This window comes from Mesoplodon mirus (genome assembly GCF_964341445.2).
Source record: "Mesoplodon mirus genome assembly, chromosome: 16".
In the NCBI taxonomy this organism is placed as follows: domain Eukaryota; kingdom Metazoa; phylum Chordata; class Mammalia; order Artiodactyla; family Ziphiidae; genus Mesoplodon; species Mesoplodon mirus.
The window spans coordinates 24,831,490-24,854,322 of record NC_138992.1 but is presented as its reverse complement, the minus strand read 5'-3'; the positions used below and the strand labels follow the sequence as shown (position 1 = coordinate 24,854,322).

The 22,833-nt window shown below is 36.4% G+C and overlaps 1 protein-coding gene across 3 annotated transcripts in view; it reads right to left on the bottom strand.

Annotated features, from left to right (window-relative positions):
- CSMD3 (CUB and Sushi multiple domains 3) overlaps nt 1-22,833 on the bottom strand; it is a gene marked incomplete at both ends in the record, with an annotated part of 1,109,686 nt that overhangs the window by 418,207 nt on the left and 668,646 nt on the right. For all 3 annotated transcript variants that reach the window (XM_082600704.1, XM_082600705.1, XM_082600706.1), the window contains one exon: nt 7,766-7,904. In XM_082600704.1, coding sequence (XP_082456830.1) covers nt 7,766-7,904 — 139 coding nt within the window. The remainder of the gene's footprint in view (nt 1-7,765; nt 7,905-22,833) is intronic.

Sequence of the window (22,833 nt, the reverse complement as noted above, 5' to 3'; positions counted from 1 at the left end):
CCCCAAGAGGTTAACAGCTGATCGTTCAGCAGAAACTCTGCAAGCCAGAAGGGAGTGGCAGGACATTTTTAAGGCGATGAAAGGGAAAAATCTACAACCAAGATTACTCTAACTAGCAAGAATCTCATTCAGATTTGATGGAGAAATTAAAACCTTTACAGACAAGCAAAAGTTAAGAGAATTCAGCACCACCAAACCAGCTTTAAACCAAATGCTAAAGGAACTTCTCCAGGAAGGAAACACAAGAGAAGGAACTACAAAAACAAACCCAAAACAATTTAAAAAATGGAAATAGGAACATACATATCAATCACTACCTTAAATGTAAATGGATTAAATGCTCCAACCAAAAGACATAGACTCCATGAATGGATACAAAAACAATACCTGTATATATGCTGTCTAAAAGAGACCCACTTTTGACCTAGGGATACATACAGACTGAAAGTGAGGGGATGGAAAAAGATATTCCATGCAAATGGAAATCAAAAGAAGGCTGGAGTAACAATTCTCACATCAGACAAAACAGACTTTAAAATAAAGACTACTACAAGAGACAAAGAAGGACAGTACATAATGATCAAGGGATCAATCCAGGAAGGAGATATAACAATTGTAAATATTTATGCACCCAATACAGGAGCACATCAGTACATAAGGCAAATGCTAGCAGCCATAAAAGGGGAAATTGACAGAAACACAATAATAGTAGGGGACTTTAACATCCCACTTTCACCAATGGACATATCAACCAACATGAAAATAGGTAAGGAAACACAAGCTTTAAATGACACATTAAACAAAATGGACTTCACTGATATTTATAGGACATTCCATCCTAAAACAACAGAATACACTTTCTTGTCAAGTGCTCATGGAACATTCCCCAGGATAGAGCATATATTGGGTCACAAATCAAGCCTTGGTAAATTTAAGAAAATTGAAATGGTATCAAGTATCTTTTCTGACCACAACGCTATGAGACTAGATATCAATTATAGGAAAAAAACTGTAAAAAATACAAACACATGGAGGCTAATCAATACGCTACTAAATTACCAAGAGATCACCGATGAAATCAAAAGCTACCTAGAAAAAAATAACAATAAAAATATGATGTTCCAAAACCTATGGGACTCAGCAAAAGCAGTTCTAAGCGGGAAGTTTATAGCAAAGCAATCCTACCTCAAGAATCAAAAAATAAATAAATAAATAAACAACCTAACCTTACACCTAAAGCAGTTAGAAAAAGAAGAACAAAAACCTCACAAAGTTTGCAGAAGGAAAGAAATCATAAAGATCAGATAAGAAATAAATGACAAAGAAATGAAGGAAACAGTAGCAAAGATCAATAAAACTAAAAGCTGGTTCTTTGAGAAGATAAGCAAAATTGATAAATCATTAGCCAGACTCATGAAGAAAAAAAGGGAGAAGACTCAAATCAGTAGAATTAGAAATAAAAAAAGAACTAACAACTGACAATGCAGAAATACAAAGAATCATAAGGGATTACTATAAGTAACTCTATGCCAATAAAATGACAACCTGGAGGCTTCCCTGGTGGCACAGTGGTTGAGAGTCCGCCTGCCGATGCAGGGGACACGGGTTCGTGCCCCGGTCTGGGAAGATCCCACATGCCACAGAGTGGCTGGGCCTGTGAGCCATGGCCCCTGAGCCTGCGCATCCAGAGCCTGTGCTCCGCAACGGGAGAGGCCACAACAGTGAGAGGCCCGCATAACGCAAAAAAAAAAAAAAAAAAAAAAGACAACCTGGAAGAAATGGACACATTCTTAGCAAAGCACAACCTTCTGAGACTAAACCAGGAAGAAAAAGAAAATATAAACAGACCAATCAGAAGCACTGAAATTGAGACAGTGATTAAAAACGTTCCAACAAAAAAAAAGACCAGGACAAGATAGCTTCGCATGTGAATTCTATCAAACATTTAGAGAAGAGATAACACCTATCCTTCTCAAACTCTTCCAAAATATAGCAGAGGGAGGAACACTCCTAAACTCATTCTACGAGGCCACAATCACCCTGATACCAAAACCAGAAAAAGAGATCACAAAATAAGAAAACTACAGACCAATACCACTGATGAACATAGATGCAAAAATCTTCAACAAAATACTAGCAAACAGAATCCCACAGCACATTAAAAGGATCATACACCATGATCAAGAGGGGTTTATCCCAAGAATGCAAAGATTCTTCAATATACGCAAATCAATCAATGTGATAAACCGTACTAAGAAATTGAAGGAGAAAAACGATATGATTATCTCAATAGATGCAGAAAAAAACTTTGACAAAATTCAACACCCATTTATGATAAAAACCCTCCAGAAAGTAGGCATAGAGGGAACTTACCTCAACATAATAAAGGCAATGTATGATAAAACCACAGCCAACATCGTTCTCAATGGTGAAAAACTGAAACCGTTTCCTTTAAAATCAGGAACAAGACAAGGATGCCCACTCTCACCACTGTTATTCAAAATAGTTTTGGAAGTTTTAGCCACAGCAATCAGAGAAGAAAAAGAAATTAAAGGAATCCAAATCAGAAAAGAAGAAGTAAAACTGTCACTGTTTGCAGATGATATGATATTATATATACAGAATCCTAAACATGCTACCAGAAAACTACTAAAGCTAATCAATGAATTTGGTAAAGTAGCAGGATACAAAATTAATGCACAGAAATCTCTTGCATTCCTATACACTAATGATGAAAAATCTGAAAGAGAAATTAAGGAAACACTCCCATTTACCACTGCAACAAAATAATAAAGTATATAGGAATAAACCTACCTAAGGAGACAAAAGACCTATATGCATAAAACTATAAGACACTGATGAAAGAAATTAAAGATGATACAAATAGATGGAGAGATGTACCATGTTCTTGGATTAGAAGAATCAACATTGTGAAAATGACTGTACGACCCAAAGCAATCTACAGATTCAATGAAATTCCTAACAAACTACCAATGGCATTTTTCACACAATTAGAACAAAATATTTCACAATTTGTATGGAAACACAAAAGACCCCAATAGCCAAAGCAATCCTGAGAAAGAAAAATGGGGTTGGAGGAATCAGACTCCCTGTCTTCAGACTATACTACAAAGCTACAGTAATCAAGAGAGATGGTACTGGCACAAAAACAGGAATATAGATCAATGGAACAGGATAGAAAGCCCAGAGATAAATGCATGCACATATGGTCACCTTATCTTTGATAAAGGAGGCAAGAATATACAGTAGAGAAAAGACAGACTCTTCAGTAAGTGGTGCTGGGAAAACTGGACAACTACATGTAAAAGAATGAAATTAGAACACTCCCTAACACCATACACAAAAATAAACTCAGAAATGGATTAAAGACCTAAATGTAGGGGCAGACACTATACAACTCTTAAAGGAAAACATAGGAAGAACACTCTTTCACATAAATCACAGCAAGATCCTTTTTGACCCACCTCCTAGAGAAATAGAAATAAAAACAAAAATAAACAAATGGGACCTAATGAAACTTCAAAGCTTTTGCACAGCAAAGGAAACCATAAACAAGAAGAAAAGACAACCCCCAAGAATGGGAGAAAATATTTGCCAATGAAGCAACTGACAAAGGCTTAATCTCCAAAATTTACAAGCAGCTCATGCAGCTCAATAGCAAAAAAACAAACAACCCAATCCAAAAATGGGCAGAAGACCTAAATAGACATTTCTCCAAAGAAGATATACAGATTGCCAACAAACACATGAAAGAATGCTCAACATCACTAATCATTAGAGAAATGCAAATCAAAACCACAATGAGGTATCACCTCACATCAGTCAGAATGGCCATCATGAAAAAATCTGCAAACAATAAATGCTGGAGAGGGTGTGGAGAAAAGGGAACCCTCCTGCACTGTTGGTGGGAGTGTCAATTGTCACAGACGCTGTGGAGAACAGTATGGAAGTTCCTTAAAAACTAAAAATAGAACTATCATATGACCTAGCAATCCCACTACCAGGCATATACCCTGATAAAACCATAATTCAAAAAGAGACATGCACTACAATGCTCATTGCAGCACTATTTACAACAGCCAGGACATGGAAGCAACCTAGGTATCCATCGACAGATGAATGGATAAAGAAGATATGGCACATATATACAATGGCATATTACTCAGCCATAAAAAGAAACAAAATAGAGTTATTTGTAGTGAGGTGGATGGACCTAGATACTGTCATACAGCGTGAAGTAAGTCAGAAAGAGAAAAACAAATACCATATGCTAACCCATACATATGGAATCTAAAAAAAACAAAAAGAAAAGAAATTGTTCTCATGAACCTAGGGGCAAGACAGGAATAAAGACGTAAACATAGAAAATGGACTTGAGGACTTAGGAAAGAGGAAGGGCAACCTGGGACGGACGGTGCAAGTAGCATTGACATATATACAATACCAAATGTAAAATAGATAGCTAGTGGGAAGCAGCTACATAGCACAGGGAGATCAGATTGGTGATTTGTGATCACCTAGAGGGGTGGCATAGGAAGAGTGGGAGGGATTTGCAAGAGGGAGGGGATATGGGGATATATGTATACATATAGCCGATTTTCTTTGTTATACAGCAGAAACTAACACACCATTATAAAGCAATTATACTCCAAAAAAGATGTTAAAAAAAATGGCTGGAAAGATTTTTTCCTATGGAAGGTAAATTTGGAATGGTCTGACTTCAAGCACTGCCTTTACAGTGCACATTAATTCACTTTGGAGAAATCTGACGGTATCTAAACAAGACAGCAAAGAGGCCCATGTAACTACACGTTGGGAGAGATAGGACATACATATTAAGAACTTTGGGCAGAGAAAATAGTGACTCCAAATAAAAGTTGAAAATCAAAAGTCACAAGTGTGGTGGTCTAAATTACAACTATTGCTTTGCAATCTAACTGCTTCTCAGGTAGGCAATTCTATCAATAGATAGCCTACCTAAGGCTGAAGGATATCAGAAGTTACTTATTTATTTAGTGATGGTTAATGACTATCATTTACAAACCAGGGAATGCTTTTTAATACAATAATGCACTTTGTTAATAACACAATTTCCTCACATTATTTTATGCTTATGTAATGCTTCTAAATTGAATATAACTTTTTTTTGAAATTTAAAGATGGCTACAATTTGAGTCATCTGGGAAGTGGAGAAAGGGTGAATTCTTGGTAGAACTGATTTCTGATTTAGGGGAAAAAAATCTTAATCTGCATGTTTGGAAAGAAAGGCAAAATTCATCCCTATCATCCCATCGATCACCGAGTTGGAAGCTCAGAGCAACAAATAGTTAAATTGCTCTGCTTAAGTAACAGGTACTTTGAGACTTACCCTTTATATACAGGAGTGGGCAACTAGGGAGTAGGGAAATGAGGGCTGAAGATCCTGATAGGGAAAAGACTAGATAGAGATGGGGAAGGGTCTGGGCTAAGGAGAGGGAACTGGAGAGAGAGATGCAATCGTTCCAGTGATGGGAATTACCAGGAAAATTTTAGGACAGTGAAGGTTTATTTAATCTTAAATTATTCTGGATTGTGCAATAATCCTCTTTGGTTATCCCTTGTTCTAAGGTTTTTGTGAGAATGAAGGCAAGTGATCCAAATAAAGAGCAGACTAAAGAGTTGAGAAAGGGCAACAGCCTCTGGATCTCCCAACTGAGATGACTCTAAAAGCAGGAATTCAAAGTCAGAAGTGAACAAAAGCATCCCCAGGAAAGCTCTGAAAAATATAAAGAGGGCCTAGACTTACCTTTGTATCTGAGATGGGGTCAACCTTTTATTTAGATATTGAAGGATGGTGATTAGTGAGAATTATATGGATATAAATGTTATGAATTATGCAAATATAAGATGTTTTAATTACCTTAACATCATAACTCCTGACACAAAATAATGTTGTCCAAAATGGCAAATACTAAAATCATGTACTTAAACCTATAATACATGCAGTTTTAAAAAATATGAGATCAATTGTGATAACCTGACAGATATGCTAATCCTTCAAATGTCATACTCTAAATTTAACAAATTAAAAATACATTATAAATCTCTGTCTTATTGACACAAATCAGTATAAGTTTTTAAATTATTCAATGATATGATCAGTAATATTATGTTATATGGTATATTCCAAACCAAGTAGAATTCTGTGTAATACAGTAAGGTGGGTTAATTTGGGTCCCACATTAATGGAAAAATGTTATCTGACAAAGATTTGATTCTGAATAAATAAGATGTTTTTCAAGCTTCTCTAAAATTACTATGGCAACACAGTAACCACTGAATAAAGAATATGGTTTTAACATCATAACAAAATCTCTGCCAAATTATTCTAAATAAAACCATTTTCTTAATGTGTAGGTTATTATTGTGGGCTGAATCATGTCCCCCTAAAATTTATATGTTGAAGTCCTAACCCCCTAGTACCTCAGAATGTGACTGTATTTGGAGAAAGGTCTTTTAATGAGGTAATTAAGGTAAAATGAGATTATATGGGTGGACCCTAATCTAATATGACTTGTGTCCTTATAAGAGAAGATTAGGAAACAAACACACACAGAGGAAAGACTATATGAAGACACAGGAAAAGGACAGCCATCTATTAGCCAATGACTAAAACCACAGAAGACAACCCTGTTGACACCTTGATCTCAGACTTCTAGACTTTAGAACTATGAGGAAATAAATTTCTGTTATTTAAGCCACTCAGTCTGTTACACTTTGTTATGGCAGCCTTAGCAAACTAATATAGTCATAGTAAAGTTGTGTAAGTCATAATAAAGCAGAGTGACCTCATGTGAAATGTTTCATATTTTATATCTGTCAAAATAGAATCTGTTTTCCTCTCAAGTTTTTACACTAGCATGAATAGATTAATTCAATGAAGGAACTCTTTAATCAGGGAAAGATCATGTTATATTTGTAAAATTCAATCATCAGAGCATAATTCTGCTGAAATTATATATATATTTATATGTTTACTATAATGTTTACTGGAGTTTTTTTTTTTTTTTTAAGAAAATGTTGGGAGATGAGAGGGGTCAACAATATAATTGAAAAATTATATAGATACTTCTATTTGGATTTCAGAATAGTGATCCAATCACAAGTCAGAAGATTCATTCTTTTAAATTTTTAATAGTCAATATTATAATCTTTTAGGATATAGATTATTTGATCAGTAATACTAATTATCCTAAGGAAAAAAAAAAACTTGACTGACCAATCATTAATTTATATTAAATTGATGCAGCCATTTTTCTGAAGGGCCTGTAAGTGTAGGTATATAGGTATAGGTAGTATGTATAAGCAAATGTCTTAGGTTGAAATACGGTATCACTTCAAGTGTGTTTACAGCACCTTTGCCTTTCGGAATCTAGCAGAACAGAATCCACAGGCCCTTCAAAGTATAGGATGACTAAACTTACTAAGTTAAAGGTCATAGGTTTATATCAGAGTAGGATGCATATATATGAATCAAAAAAGGTCCATCTTGCACATTTCATTCATACTGATAGAGCATTAAGGAAATAGAAAATTAACTTGAAAATAGGCTGAAAGGCTAAAAGGGGCAAACATTCTGAAACACTCAATGTCCAACAACTGACTACTGTAATAAAATTAAACATTAATATTGAAAGTAAAATGCAGAACCTCAACTATTGTTTTAGATGATTTTTTTTTTAAGTAGAAAAATATTTGCAGAGACCTTTCAAATGTAATTTTGATAGAGTGTCCAGGTTCAGCTTCAATCACCCATTCACAATTCAGAGAGTCTTTATAGTATCCTGGCCATCCTGGTGAGAGAATCAATCCACTCGGAGCTGAAAAATGGCCACCGCATGGAGCTGAAAAATAAAATCGAGAACAAGTAAAAATAAAAATTTTAGAACAAGTTGCAGAAAAGATTTTTAGTACTAACTGTATTTTTTAAAATTAATTTTTGCATGTACATATTAAATGCTATTTAATATTGTTTTTGAAAGTAAAATTTCATCCAGTCATTCTATTATTGAATGATTATTTTCCCTAAAAAAAGTAATTTACTTTCTGAAATATGGCTTAGTTACACACTCAGCATGTCAGATAAACTCAAGTCTCCCAATTATATCCCTTAAATACGTTCTTGTGTCTCCATCATTTTCAAAACTTGAAAAAAATATAAGCTGTTAGTTTTAGTTTCTCTGTCTTTCATTTTCTGATTTATGCATCAAATACTGTTAATTCATGCTATACAGTGTCTAAAACTTTGATCTTCCTTTTACCAGAGTCCCTATTACAATTTTAGGCCTTCATTCATTGTCTCTTCCCTGATTTCCCATCTGCTAATTTCTCTCTTGCTTCAATCCAGCTGTCAGAATAATGTCCTTCAATTTACAGTTTCATCATATCATTTGCTTTCCTAGACAGGTACCTTGATTTCCTCTCCCTTTAACATCAGATTCAACTCAGCTTATCATTTCAAGAATTTAGTCTTCTGCTTTCCCCTAAACTCATACACAATTGAAACCACAATGATAGCATTTTAATCCCAGTAGGTACTGATAAGGTAATTTAGTGTAAGCACCTCATTTTGAAGAGAAATAAACCAAGTTGAAAGAACAACTTGTCGAAGTTCACAAGACCTGAAAGCCTCAAAAGTACTTTCAAGTCAGTTTTTACAAAATAGGACCTCAAAACCAGTCCTCTCCCATTATTTCCAATATTGGTAAATGAAACCACCATCCATGGATTTGCATAGCCCAGAAAGCTAGAAGTAGTCATCTTTCATAGTTTCATTATCCTTATTAATATTTACTCTCATATCCAACCCATCCTCAAGCCCAGTCTTGTTTCTCTATCTCTATAGCTACCAGATTAAATTACCATAATTTCATCTCTGGTATAAACCCTCCTAACTGACCCTCTTAATTGGTGTCTCCTCATCCATGCTAACTATCCTCCACACTATGGCCAGAGTAATTGTTTAAACCTCAAACACTTTTAAATGGCATTTTTCTGTGTTGACCAACAAGGCCCTGAATGATCTAGCTATTGCCTTACACTCTAGCCTATACTCCAAACTTCTCCCCTTCACTCTGAAGCCCAGCTACATTAGCCTATTCTATACCTTCAGGAGGTATACAAAGTGGGGGTGGGGGGTGGGGAATGAAGCAAAGAGTATTTGAATTATTGAAAATTATTTGGAAAGAAAAATAGTCAAATGTATACTATATCGGCTTATCAACACATTAGATAGAGACCCTTCCCAATGACTTACAATGTTATATTTTTATTTTCTTTAATTCTTTCCATTTAAACTCTATCTCATGTGTTTATATTTTCGTCATTGTTGTTTACTTGTTTCTTCTAGTCTTACCTTACAGAATTTCTAAAACCTATTGTTCTAGACTCTATTTTTACACTTTTTCATTCTTTAAGTAATTTGATATAACCCAAATAAAATAGGAAATATTTAATAAATTGGCCTAGGAATCAATCATTACTACAAAATGTCCATTTGAGAAAAATATTTTCTGTGAAATTGCCAAAATTTGTTATTTGTATGAGAAAGAACTTTCATATAAAACTAAATTTTCTTCCTTAGTAGAATTTGATTTTGTTTCTTAAAAAGCTTTCAAAGGAGACCATTTTGATGAGGATTATTTACTCTTCCTTGCTATGATGACTCATAATTAGTTTCCTGTAGGGTTATTATGTATTTCAAAAATAAAATTATGTGCATAACAGTCATTTAAATTACCGTATTTTAAAAGACAGAGTAAAGTATTTTGGTGAGTGAAGGTCCTGGAAATATAGAAAAATCCCTAATATGTTATCAACTCAAATTGTTCTAGGAAAGTATCTGTGCACTTCAGTCTAATCATGATTGAAAGAGGTAATCAGTCATAAAATTAGCAATTGAGCAATGGGCCATTAAAGATTAAAAATTAGAGTACCCAGAAGCATTTCAGCTGGTCCCTCAGTCCAACATGTTAGAGAGGCAGAGTTAGGAAGGAGCTTTAAAGGAAAGGAGTAGCATAAAGATGTGGTGACTGTTTCCTGAAAGGACTTTCCCAAATAGTGACCCTGCTACAAAGTGAGTCTTCTCCTAATTAACATACAATATTCTGAACTGGCTTCTTTCTCTCACACATAGGGTTGGAACTCTACAAAATTATTATCCCAAAAGTATGGAGACAGCTTCCCCAAGAGAGTGTGAAACCTAAGTGAAGAAAGAGATGCTAAGTGCAGATCAGTCAAGAAAAGCCTCATGATCACAGTGACTAGCAGCCACATGGCAGGAAGATGTTCACATAGAAAAGCTATGGTGGAGCAACAGCAGCAGAGCATGGAGGGGACAAAGTGCAGGGCAAAATAAGGGGAGACCAAGTGTAAAGAAAACGTTCAAGAGAAAAAGGAAAAAGAAAAAAGCTTTGGAAAGCTAAAAGAACTAATAGTAATAAAAATAACAAAGATTTGAATTTGTAAAGAGAACCTTAACTATAACATGAATAACAATACAAACAGAAAGGCAATAAAGTTAGTTGCCCAAACCTTACAATTTTGCCACATCCATGTACTGCTTATATAATTAATGATTTTCTTTAAATAGACTTACTTTTAATTTAACTTAAATGATTTCTTTAAACTTGCCCTAAGCAAAAATATCTGTAAAATCATTGTCTTTATGTATTTGTATTTTTTCATAATGCCTAAAAATATGTACCTATTGAAATTTAAGAAATGCTTATATATTTAACACCTAAAAGTTTGTGTACCTCCAAGTATAAACATTCTGTAGTTTAAAAAAGACTTCTGTAAAAGACAGTATCTTTGACTGAACAAAGGAAACTTGGAACATATGGAAAACAGAAAGGAGATCAAGATACAGGGATTTATTTTCAAGTCCTATTCACTCATTCATCATTTACTCATTCATATTTCAGTCATTCAGCAAACAATTGTGTGTCAAGTATGCACCCACGTGGTATTTGTACTACTTCTAACATTTAACAAATGTTTCCTAGGTGCCAGGCACTATGTAAGAAGTCCTTTGTATTATTTTATGTAATACTCAAAATAATCCAACCACATATGTAGGTAAGAACATTGATGTGTAGAGAATTTAAATAATTTGCACATCAGCTAGCAAGGATATGAACAGAGGTAATTTGACTCTAGAAACTTCTTTACAAATGTAATTAAGATATTCTTTTTCCTTTTATCACACTGCCCATGTGCAAAATACAGAAACAAAAACATAAAAGGTAATAATGTCATAAATTATATAAGAAAGATATGTCCATGGGACAAGGGGTCTGGAGGAGGACAGGAATTAAGGCTTCACAGAAGAGATTCTATTTAATTTGAGTCTTCAAGGATGAGTCAGAATTCACCAGGAGAAAAAGAGAGAGAGGATATTGTAAACGGAAGAAACAGCATGTGCTTAAGAGTAGAATGCTGAATTAGCATGTTTTTGAGTAATGCCAGTTACCTTTTTTAGGGAATCAAGAAGTGATAAGAGATGAAGGAAGAAGAGTAGAAAAGGACCTAATGGGACTTTCCTGGTGGTCTAGTTGTTAAGAATCCATGCTTCTGTTGGGGGTGGGGGGGCATGGGTTCAATCCCTGGTCAGGGAACTAGGATCCCACATGCCATGCAGTGCGGCCAAAAAAAACCCAAAAAACAAACAAAAAAAGGACCCGATATGCTATATTAAGGAAAGTGAGCCATAGAAAAATGAAAAATTGTAGACAAGGGGTGGGATAGGGAGGGTGGAAGAGAGATGCAAGAGGGAGAGGATATGGGGATATATGTATACGTATAGCTGATTCACTTTGTGATATAGCAGAAACTAACACACCATTGTAAAGCAATTATACTCCAATAAAGATGTTAAAAAAATTGTAGACAAAGGCTACATAAACATATATAGACAAATAATACAATTTTCATTTAAATGAAAGTTACAGGTACAATGAACTAGAAGCAGAGTACCTGGAGTTGATGAGATCAATTAGGAGACTGTCACAATTATCTAGGAAGGTATAATCAGATTCTGATATATGGTGGTAACAGGAAAGGGCTAAATATGGAGATATTTAGGAGACAGACTCAAAAGCATTTATTGATTACATGCAATGAGAGAGCAAGATGATGGAGTCTAAATTGGTCATTGGGCCCCTGGCATGTGCAACATTATGGAAGATAATTCCATTCACCAAAATAGGAAACACAAAACAGGAAGGAATTTTATGTGGAAAGATAATGAGATTCAATGTTGAGGATAAAAGGTCTGTGAAATATCACAAGAAACAACAGAAAATAGAATCTGGAGCTCTTAGTTATATTATGTGTCATTTTCAACATAGGCTGATGTTAAGAACTTCAATATAAGTGAAAGATTAAGGTGAATACTTAGAGAAGAAAATAAAAGAAGTTTAAGATGTAACCTTTGAAAAAATTTTTTAATTTAACACAATTTAAGTAGGTACTGACCATTATGCATTATAACACAACAATGGGGCAAGGCTGGGATGGACTATTTCTGTTTGGGTCTTCCTCTCTCCTAACTGTGTGTGAATTCAGATGACTGTAGCTGGTAATATAAATAAATACCTAAATTTTAGTAGCTTAACACAGTAGTTTTTTTTCACTTGACCAAAATGGCCTTCATCTTGACTAAACTTTAAACAGGCTTCTTCAAGACTCTCAACCCGTCACCCAACTTCCTCCATTACTTTACCACTAGCTCATCTCAGCCCTTACAAACCTTCCCTCAGTGCATTTGAATTCAATCGCTCCTCCTTACTGCAATAGTCTTGAATAAAATCTTCCTTGCCTGTTTAACTCCAGTGAAATTTTTCTTTGATACACTCATGTAACAGTACAATGAAGCGTGCCTATCAGCAAAACAGCCATCCTCCTTCTAGTCTCTTAAGACCCAGGATGACAAAGCCTCAGCCATTTTCAGCAGGTGATTTTCTAGATTCTCATGGGAGTCATTTCCATTTTAGCTGGCAGGAAAGGAAACAGAGCATAGAGGACCACTCTATGTATGCTTTTTATGGACCACAGCTTGGACGTTATTTACATTACTTCCACTTACTCACTTGGCCATATCTAACTTCAAAGGAGGCTGTGAAATGAAGTCCCTCAGCTGGGTAGCTATTTCCTACCTACAACTCTGTATAATGAATGGGGTAAGAGCTTAAAGTTAAACAGCTGGCCATTTCTGCTATACCAACTAAGACAGTCATAATACTTTCCAGTTTAGAGTATGCTTTATATACATTACTTAATTACTTTAATAAGCTTGTAGCATAAAAATGCTTGTTTCTTTCTTATGCCAGTTTTACAGGTAAGGGAAAAAATCATCAAACATATGACTTGATGAGAAACACAGATCTGGGTAGTAGCAGAGGTGAGATTCAAATTCGAATCTTCAAATTCCAAGTTAGAATCTACTTCCATGATAGATGTATTGGATTAATTTTCCAAGACATATTTATTTAAGCATATCTATTCTCCTTAAAATAGGTTTAATGAAGACAAATGGATAGTTAGAGGGATAGAATATTCAACCCAAAGTTTTTAATGTAAATTTGAGATTTTAACCACACAATTTTAAGTGCTTCCCTAACATTAATTTATTTATTATTCATGTATTTATTAATTCAAAAAATTATTTAGCTTTTGATGTATATAAGATACTATGCCAGGTGATGAAATTTAAAAAAATCTATATGACATTATATCTGTCCTCAGGAGACACACAGTTTCTACAAGGAAGACAGATACAGTTAACATGAAGAATAAATAAATGCTTGAGCCAGATAGGTGGAAATGTAGGGGAGAGACAGGTGACGTCCCAAGGGCATTAAGAAAGAGTTCTTGAAGGAGATTTTGTCAGAGGTGAGTTTGATTAAAAAAAAAATGAATAGAAGATAGGGGTAGAGGGACAGAAAGAGCAGAGAAAGAATAAAGTGACAAATACTGAAACCAAGCAGTATGCTGTTGTGTCCTCCTGGGTATAAAATCTTCTCCATATATCCAATTCCTTGTTTGTAGGAAAATAGCTTCAGCTTCCTAGACTTTCCCTGAGTTCCAAAGGGCAGATTCAAAGAGTTATTAGTCTGGGAAGTGAGGAGATGGAGACACAAGGGAAAAGCAGTCAAGAAACAACAGTGCAGTAATAAAGCATGGTCCTGGTCCCTCCCCAAGTGGTATACATAACAATACATCTTTGAGTTCTTCTACAGGAACTAAGGCCCCCTCCCAGGTGGAGGATGGTAACCAGGCTGAGCACAAGATTCCTGGAATACCATCCTGTTACCTCACCACCAACCAATCAGAAGAAAGTCACACACCCTGCAGCTCTCACTCCAAATTTTTCCTTTAAAAACTCTTCCCTGAAAAACATCAGGTAGTTGGGGGTCTTTCGAGCCTGAGCTGCCCATTCTCCTTGCTTGGCCTTACAATAAACCTTTCTCTGCTCCAAACTCTGACTTTTCAGTTTGTTTGGCCTCGCTGTGCATCGGGCACACAAACTTAGGTTTGACAACAATACTAATGTATGAGGGAACGTCAAGTAGTTTTTTGTTTCTGAAGCTTATAGTTGGTAGAAAATGAGGAGAGGAACTTTTGGTTTCATGCCGTGGTTACTTTCAAACATTTGTGGATACCTAGAGGTGAGTTTAGATTAAAAACTTGTTAAAAGGTAGATTCTCAGAAAAAACTTCTAGTAATTATAAGGTAGGACCCAGAGGGCATTGTTAACAAAACCCTCACTCCACTCCAATCCCTCAGGTCATTTTATAGCTCTTGGCCCACAGACCAAGCTGACAAAATCTAAGAGGATATGGCTAGTCTGTAGCTCCAAGATGCTCCTGGATAATCACTCAGGTTCCTGGGATGAAGAGTTAATTTCCATCTGTTAGTGAAATACAGATTGTTGCCACTAACTTCTCTCCATTTTAAATAATGAAAACAAAATATAAATGGTAAAGTAGAAATAGTTCATTTATCCTGTTTCATTTTTCTAAGGCCTGAAGAAAGTCTGTTATAAATAATTTTGATTGGAGTGATGACTCATTTCTGTGTTACTTTGAGTAGAATTGAAACCATGCACCTCAGATTGGGACTTGAACCCACATGCCGGGACTCAAACCCAGCCAAAAGCCTGATTGGGACTTGCACCCACGTAGCTGGGACTTGAACCCAGCCAAAACCCACAGTCTTCCAACTGAGATCACACACCTGGTTTCAGGACTTAATGAAGCTCAGGTTCTTGATGTCTCATCATAGAAAGAATTCAGTGAGAGACAAAGTGATAGGTAAGAAGTGGATTTATTTAGAGAGAAACACACTACACAGATAGAGTGTGGGCCATCTCAGAAGGTGAGAAAGCCCTTGGGAGAAACACAGTCCACAGAGTGTGGACCATCTCAGAAGGTGAGAAAGGCATCAGGGTATGGGGTTGTCAGTTTTTATAGGGGTGGGTAATTTCATAAGCTAATGAGTGGGAGGAGTATTCCAGCTATTTCAGGAAGGGGTGGGGATTTCCGGGAATTGGGCCACTGCCCACTTTTTGATCCTTATGGTTGGCCTTGGAACTGTCATGGTGCCTGTGGGTGTGTCATTTAGCTTGCTGATGTGTTACAGTGAGTGTATACTGAGGCTCAAGGTCTAGTGGAAGTTGAGTTGTCCGCCATGTTGTACCCATTTGGTCCTAATCAGTTTATGTCATGTCCTCAGGCTATGTCATTCTTTCAAAGGTTGTGCCCTGCCCCTTTCCCTCCTGCTTCAGAATGGACAAATTCAAAATACCCAGTATGCTTTAAGATCTGTATGAAGAGTCAGAAGTGTTTCAGACTGTATTCAGCTAAAATTCTTTTGAATAAAAATGCTTCAGAATTTTGGTGCTCTTTCATCTGAGAAGTGGCACTTAGGTGCTCAGAAGGGAATTGAGGACTGGAAGAAGAACTAGGTTTTGATCTTGGGGATTATAAACAATGAAGGTTCCATTTCTTTCCTTTTTTTTTTTAATTTTTAAACTTGCTTTATGGTTGGTTATAGGTGTGGTAAGTAATCACCTGCTCTGTCTAACCCCAACACACTGGATGATGTTTCAAAGAAAATTATGGGAAACAAGTTGCATCTCTATCTTGGATAAAAAGAGAAAGTCAGAAACATAGGAATTAAAGTGCCAGGAATGCAGACAAGCAATCACAGCTCTGAACCTCTTTCCATTTCTATAACCCCTTCTACCCTTCCCCTACCCAGCTCCACAGAAATTAGGAGCAAAACCCTGCAGAGTGCTATTAAATTAGTTTTCCCTACGGTAGTCCTCTAGGAATTTAATATTACCTTAATATGTAACTAAAAGAGGAGTCTATTATTAGATATGAATAGGTATATGTGTGTGAACACACATTCTCTCTATGAGAACCACAATATATTCTGATCTATGCATCAGACTGTTACTCTAATTGCTCTCTCAAACAAACTCCCTCCAGAGAGTGCACCATCTGTGAATGAGAAGGATTTCCTTCCCTTTGAGGCTGAGATTCAAGAAAAAATTCTTTATCCTCAAAGGGGAAGCTCATTGGCATGCAAGTCCAGCCTTGCTGTCAAACAGTCCTCCAGGGACCCTAGTCCCATCTTATTCACTCAAGGAATTCTCTAAGATATCCCATTACAGTAAAAAGGAACTTAAGCCATAGTTATGCAGGGAGTTCTCTACTGAGGGCAAAGAAGTTCTTGCTTGAGTAGGCATTTTATGGAATATTCTGAAATCGGTGGAATGAAAACAGAAATTGGTTTCTTTCTTTCTCTCCTTTCTTTTTTCTTTCTTTCTTCTTTCTTTCTTTTTTTTCTTTTCTTTTTTCCTTTCTCTTTCTTTCCTCCCTCCCTCCCTCCCTCCCTTCCTTCCTTCCTTCTTAATTACTGCCTTCACATGCATTGACAAATTTCCCTCTCCTTAAAGAAGTTTGGGGCACATACTTGAAAATTCTCATCACTTACAGTATCAAAAAACTTGGCCCAATCCAATTTAAAATTCTGTCTTATTTCCTACGCCTACCCACCCAAGGTGCATCTTTGAGCACCTTGGAGGATGGGGAGGAGGGTGCTGATGGAGGACCAGCACTTGATGATTCATTCCTCAATTCGCTTCAGCAGTTGGAGCAGAGAAGGTGCTGTATCCTTTCTCAGCATGTCCCCTTCCTCTTCCCTCTAGGTCCTTTTTCCTGTGGGGTGTTAGGGCTAAAATGAGGAAAAGTGTGCTGTCATAGTCCTCTCCTGACTGTTGCTGTTTCCACACTAACTCTAACTGGTCCCTGAGATTTTCTATTTGTCAGATATGGAAAATGTTTTGTTCTTTCCATAAGGATAATAAATGAGTTCTTTGTAAAGGCCAAGAATTAGAAGGGTGGCTTCTCATTTCAATCGGGAAATTTCCTGATGGAAGAGAAGATCAACCTTTTCCAGTTACCTCCCTGCTTTCACCCCTGACAGTACATCCTATGGTCTCTGGTTGTTGAGTTTCTTTTACCTAGTGGCCAAGCCAGGGTACCTTCTTTGGTATTCATTTGATGCAGAGGAAGCTCACAACATTGACTTGCCAAATGATTTCAACCAGCCAGCTTTCCCTCTCTTTAATCTGCCAGTTTTCACCACTTTTCTTTCTCTTGTTCATTCAGCATAGAAGACAGATCAGCAAGTACACTGAATAATCAGATATCCACCTGCCGATTCTAGTTCCTCTTTTTCACAGGCAACTGCATTCCCTTATGAGGGATTCTTTTAGAGTCCTTCCCCTTAACTTGTTTTGAAGAGAAGGAGACTAGCATCCTCCCTCCTACGGGGTGATAAAGGAAAAGCTGAACAACTTTTGACTCCAACAGTTTAGGCAGGTAGGTAGGTAGGTAGGTAGATAGATATAGATCTCGATTTCCCTCACTTTTCTTTTGCTGCTTATATAAACTGGCAGTGGGATAGCTGAGGTTATGATTGAGAGAAATGAGTCAGTTAGAACCCACTTAATAAGCCACAAAGGAGGTATCTGAACCTCAATTTTTTATGGACAGGGATACTGCAACATTTTTCTCCTTAGCTGGTATGGTATAAGTTGTCATTCCCAAAGTAACAGGAAATTTTGCCTGTATACCTTGTTAGTCATGCATTTTGCTTTCACTGTTTTTCTTTTCAGGGAGGCTACAATGATAACAGTATTAGAAATTATTATGAATCTTCACAAGGAAGGTACAACTTTCTTTCAGTTAGTCTTAACTCAGCATCTTAATTAAATCAACCACTTTGAGCCAATAGCATTCACCCGAGTCTTCCAATGTATTTTATTAAATATAATCCTCTTTATCCATAAAGCAGTTCAATGAATGTATTACATCCTAATTATATTCAAGAACATGACCATGTAATCCAGAAGGCCAATATTCTATTTCCATTTTTGTTGAGGGGATTGCTTTAGATCAAAGAGGGCATTGCTAGCTACAGTGAAGAGGGCATGGGAGACAAAGAGCCAGGTAAAAAGGAGGAGAGAAGCAGATAGTATATACGTATCAGGGCCTTCTGAGTCCCATAAGAGAAATAACTATGAAGAAACTAAGTGGTGGGCACGGGTAAACTGAATAACAAACCGTATCTACAGAACTGAATAGGATCAAGGGCAGAAGCAATGAGACCAGTTACAAGACTGTTGCAGTAATCTAGGCCAGAGATGATGGTTGCTGGGACCAGGATGCCAGCAGTTAAGGAAGTGAGAAGTAGATGGGTTTTGAATATAGGTATTAAAGGTAGAGCTAACAGATTTTTCTGATGGATTGTGTATGGTTATGATAGAAAGAAAGGAGTCAGGAATTACTCCCAAGAGTTTTCGCCTGAATTATTGGAAGAATGGAGTGCTATTAATGATGATGGAGAAAGTCTGTGACAGTATCAGGTTTGGAGTAACTGGGGGGATCTGATCAGCTTTGGATAGGCTAAGTTTGAGATGCCTATTAAACATCTAAGTGTAGATATTGAGGAGGAAATTGAATAGATGAGTCTGGACTTCAGGACAGAGAAGTAGAAGAATGTAAATTTGAGAGCCATCAACACATAGGTGTTATTTAAAGCTGGAGACTGGATGAAAAGTATGAATAGAGTGAGTGGAAATAATAGGAGAAAATATTCAAGACCTAGCTCTGGAACACATACAAACAGAGATCACAGAAATGAAGAGAAGCCAGGAACAGAGACTAAAATGATCCTGAGTAGTATATTTATTAAAATGAAATTTAATAAAATATACAATTTTTAGATTCGTCCAACATTTTTCATGAACAGTTAAATAATTTTATAACTTTATTAAGGAACATTTGATTTTAAAATGTAAATGGCATGTATTTCAGATTTTATAAAGAAATAATGAATACATTTTAACCCAACTCTCATTTTTGGTCTGCAAACAAATCCTCCTCATCCTTCAGTCTACATGAGTATAATTAGGTAGCATTTTTTTTATAATGACATTCACCAATGAATAATAAATCCTCATATCCAGGAACAGTTTCCTTATATGCAACAGAGACAGAAAATAATGTATGTCCAATTGTCCTGCTTTTTAAAACAGCAAACTCTAGATGACATTGCTCACTGCTTGTGAGATAGCCTGTTTTATTCAGCCCATGTAATTTATTTCTGTTACCGTCTTGCTCTTGTAAGCATTTGAGGTTATGACATTGGGCATTTGGATCTATTAGTGGACTCAGATCCATCAAAACCTCCATCTTATGGCAGTTAGCTTCACCAAACTAGAGGACATAAGTATCCAGATGAATTTGAGCTGAGTGCAAGCGCTGGAACAATATGTTCTGGATATGCAGTAAACTCATAGCTATATTTAAAAACAAGACAGTTAGGAAAAGGTACAAACAAAAGATAGGAGGACCAGGAGCACTTGTAAAAAGTTCATGACAGAGAAGACTTAAAGCCAATTTACCATCTAACCATAGACTCGTTCCCCACTACAAAGGGTCTCGTGCATCTGATAAAGTGAATCAAAGCTGAGAAAAATAAGTTAATGATGACTGTACTTAAGAAAGAAGGCCTCAGACAAAATAGACTTTAAACTATAAATGGTAAAAAGAGACAATGAAGACAGAAGGCCAAATAATGATGCTCAGATCACTTGAGGTATGGACAATAAGGCAGGTATGTCTCAATCCTTTGGAGCTAGCCCTTGGACAGGAAGAAAATAGGTGGGTAGAGACCAGTGGGTTTCCTAAAGCCATTAAGGAAACCTCTCTGAGTGGGTCAAATATTATATCTTAAATGTTGCCTTCTATGTAGCAGTATTAGTCACAAGGAATATTCCAGTGACTAGAAATCCTATGGGATTTTACTGTGTGAGGAAAAAGATTCCAGGATTTGTGGGTAAGGGCTGACTCCAGTTTGCATTGCTTGGTGCAGTAAAGAAAATCTAGTAGCCCACTAGTCCTTTGAGAAAAATGAGTAAAAGCACAATCTTACCTGTGTTTCAGGAGATACACACACACACACACACACACACACACAGGAGAAGAGAGAAATAAATCCAAATGTACTTAAGGTTGCCCCTTCCCTCCCTATTCCAAATTTCCTAGAACAAAGGCTGATAGAAGCAACTTTGAAGGATACACGTGGGTGAGCCTGGCAATGCCCTCAGAGGTCCCTGAAAGGAATTCTGATCACATAATTCTGATCACATAAAACAAGTGAAGAAAGAAGGAATTCCAAGAGGAAAGATTCTTATAAGAAAATTGCACTTCCTGAGGGCTGAATTTATGGAGGATGCTCACAAGGTGCCCAATAGGGCGCTTGGGCTGTGTGAAGAATGAATGAATGTGAGGGGACTACAGCAGAACAGGAGAGTGTTTATGCAGTTGCTGTGAGTGCGAAGCTTTGGTGGAGAAAGAGGAAGAAGATTTTTAGGAAGATTTCTAGGTAGAAAATCACGAAAATCCCTGTGTCAGCCCATTAAAGGAGATCTATGATAACCATTCACACTATTCTTCATGGTTTTAGGATGTGTCTTTGAAGTCACCATGCAGAGACTGGCCCTAGATAGAGCCAGTTATATTCAGGCTACTGTCTAGGTGTGGGTGAAAGAGTCATTTATTGTTACTAAATTGAGTTAGGCAGACAGTTTGTGGAATTCAAAGTAAATGGTTTCAATGCTAATTATAAAAATTAATGTATTTTGTTTTCAATTAGCAAGACTGAAAGATCACAAGACTTTATAAAGCGTCAAATCTTTCTTCCTCACGAGGAAATTCGATCACCTCATTCTAAAGAAAAAAGTTCAAATTTTTACAAAGATGGCCTAAATCTATCCTTAGCTAATGTATCAGTGTTGAACTTCAGGTCAATGAATAAAATGCATAACCCAATTCTGTTAACAATTGTATTTAAGCTACCCGAAATAAATCTAAGTTCAGCTAGAGGATCACAGAACTGCAACATATGTGATTTCATTTCTCCCTTTTGGTTTGAAGAATTCTTATTCAAGACCTATGGCAGACAGAAAGTTTCTTTTCACTTTTCTCAAAGATTTTCCACAGTTTTAGGGGTTGAAGACTGGTGGATGTGGGTGGATCACTAATTTGCCAATATGCCTAAACTTCTACACTACTGTGACAGAGAGGAGTTGTGGGGAGAAGGCAATCTTTAAGTGAGTTGAAGCCCCGGGTTTTCTTATCAAAACATTTTATAGTGACTTCCTTTGCTCTATAAATTCTGATTAAAATAATTTCTTTCTGTTTTCTAATTTTAACACACAGCAATCCATGCACATTAGCAATTTTTAACAATACATTTGACTTTGGAGTTTTTTGTGTGAAGAAAATAAAAGTAGAAAGTTATTTGTATTAATGAGAATATATAAACATCTACATATTTCACTATATAAAGTGTTTAATACGATGATAATAAAAAAAAGTTTTAGCTAAAATATTAAGCATATATTGGAAGCTGTGAGAGAGTCCCAAAAGAAAAACTATAATAAATAATAAGCAAAACTTTTCTGTCAAAATATGGAAGGTCTAAAGAACAAAGACTATAGGCAGAGAGAGCTTCCAGACATAATTATTTGTGTAAGTTGGAGTGGCTATGTGGCAGCTTGGGGAATGGGGGAGGAAGTGGTGTGATTTAAAAAAAAAAAAAAAAAGAAGGAAAAAAAAAAACTTAGGAAGAGAAAAACATAAGCTTTCCTCAGCTAGTCTCAGGCTCTTCTCATTAGTACCAAAGTAGAATTCAGGCAAAACTAAAGGAAATCTTTACAAACCTTAATCAGAGTCTTAGAAATGAAACCCATCAGAGTTAGTTATACAGGAGCTGAAATTAGTCTGCTTTATTGGGTGGAACGTGGCTCAAAACACAGCCTGGGGTGGCAGGTAATCTGGCAAGTGCCACTGTATGATCACTTCCAGCCCACTACCATTCTGCCTTCCCTGGCTCCAGCCTTATCCTTGGTGATGTTCCTACCTCATGTTGGATCCAGGAATTGGCAGGTGAGCCAGCCAACTGCATGTAATTCCACTCACATGTGCAGAAAAAAATATCCTTCTCCTTTGGGAACTTTATAAAGTTCTCTTTAGGATGTCTGAAGGGCCTATTGGCCTGTGCCAACTTAGTTCTGAATATTTTGTTTCACTTATTTTTAAAAGTTAAACACCATTCATTTTTCATGGTGAAAAATCTCACTGAAATTGCTCTCTCAAATAAAGCAACAATTCATCAAATGATTCGTTGATG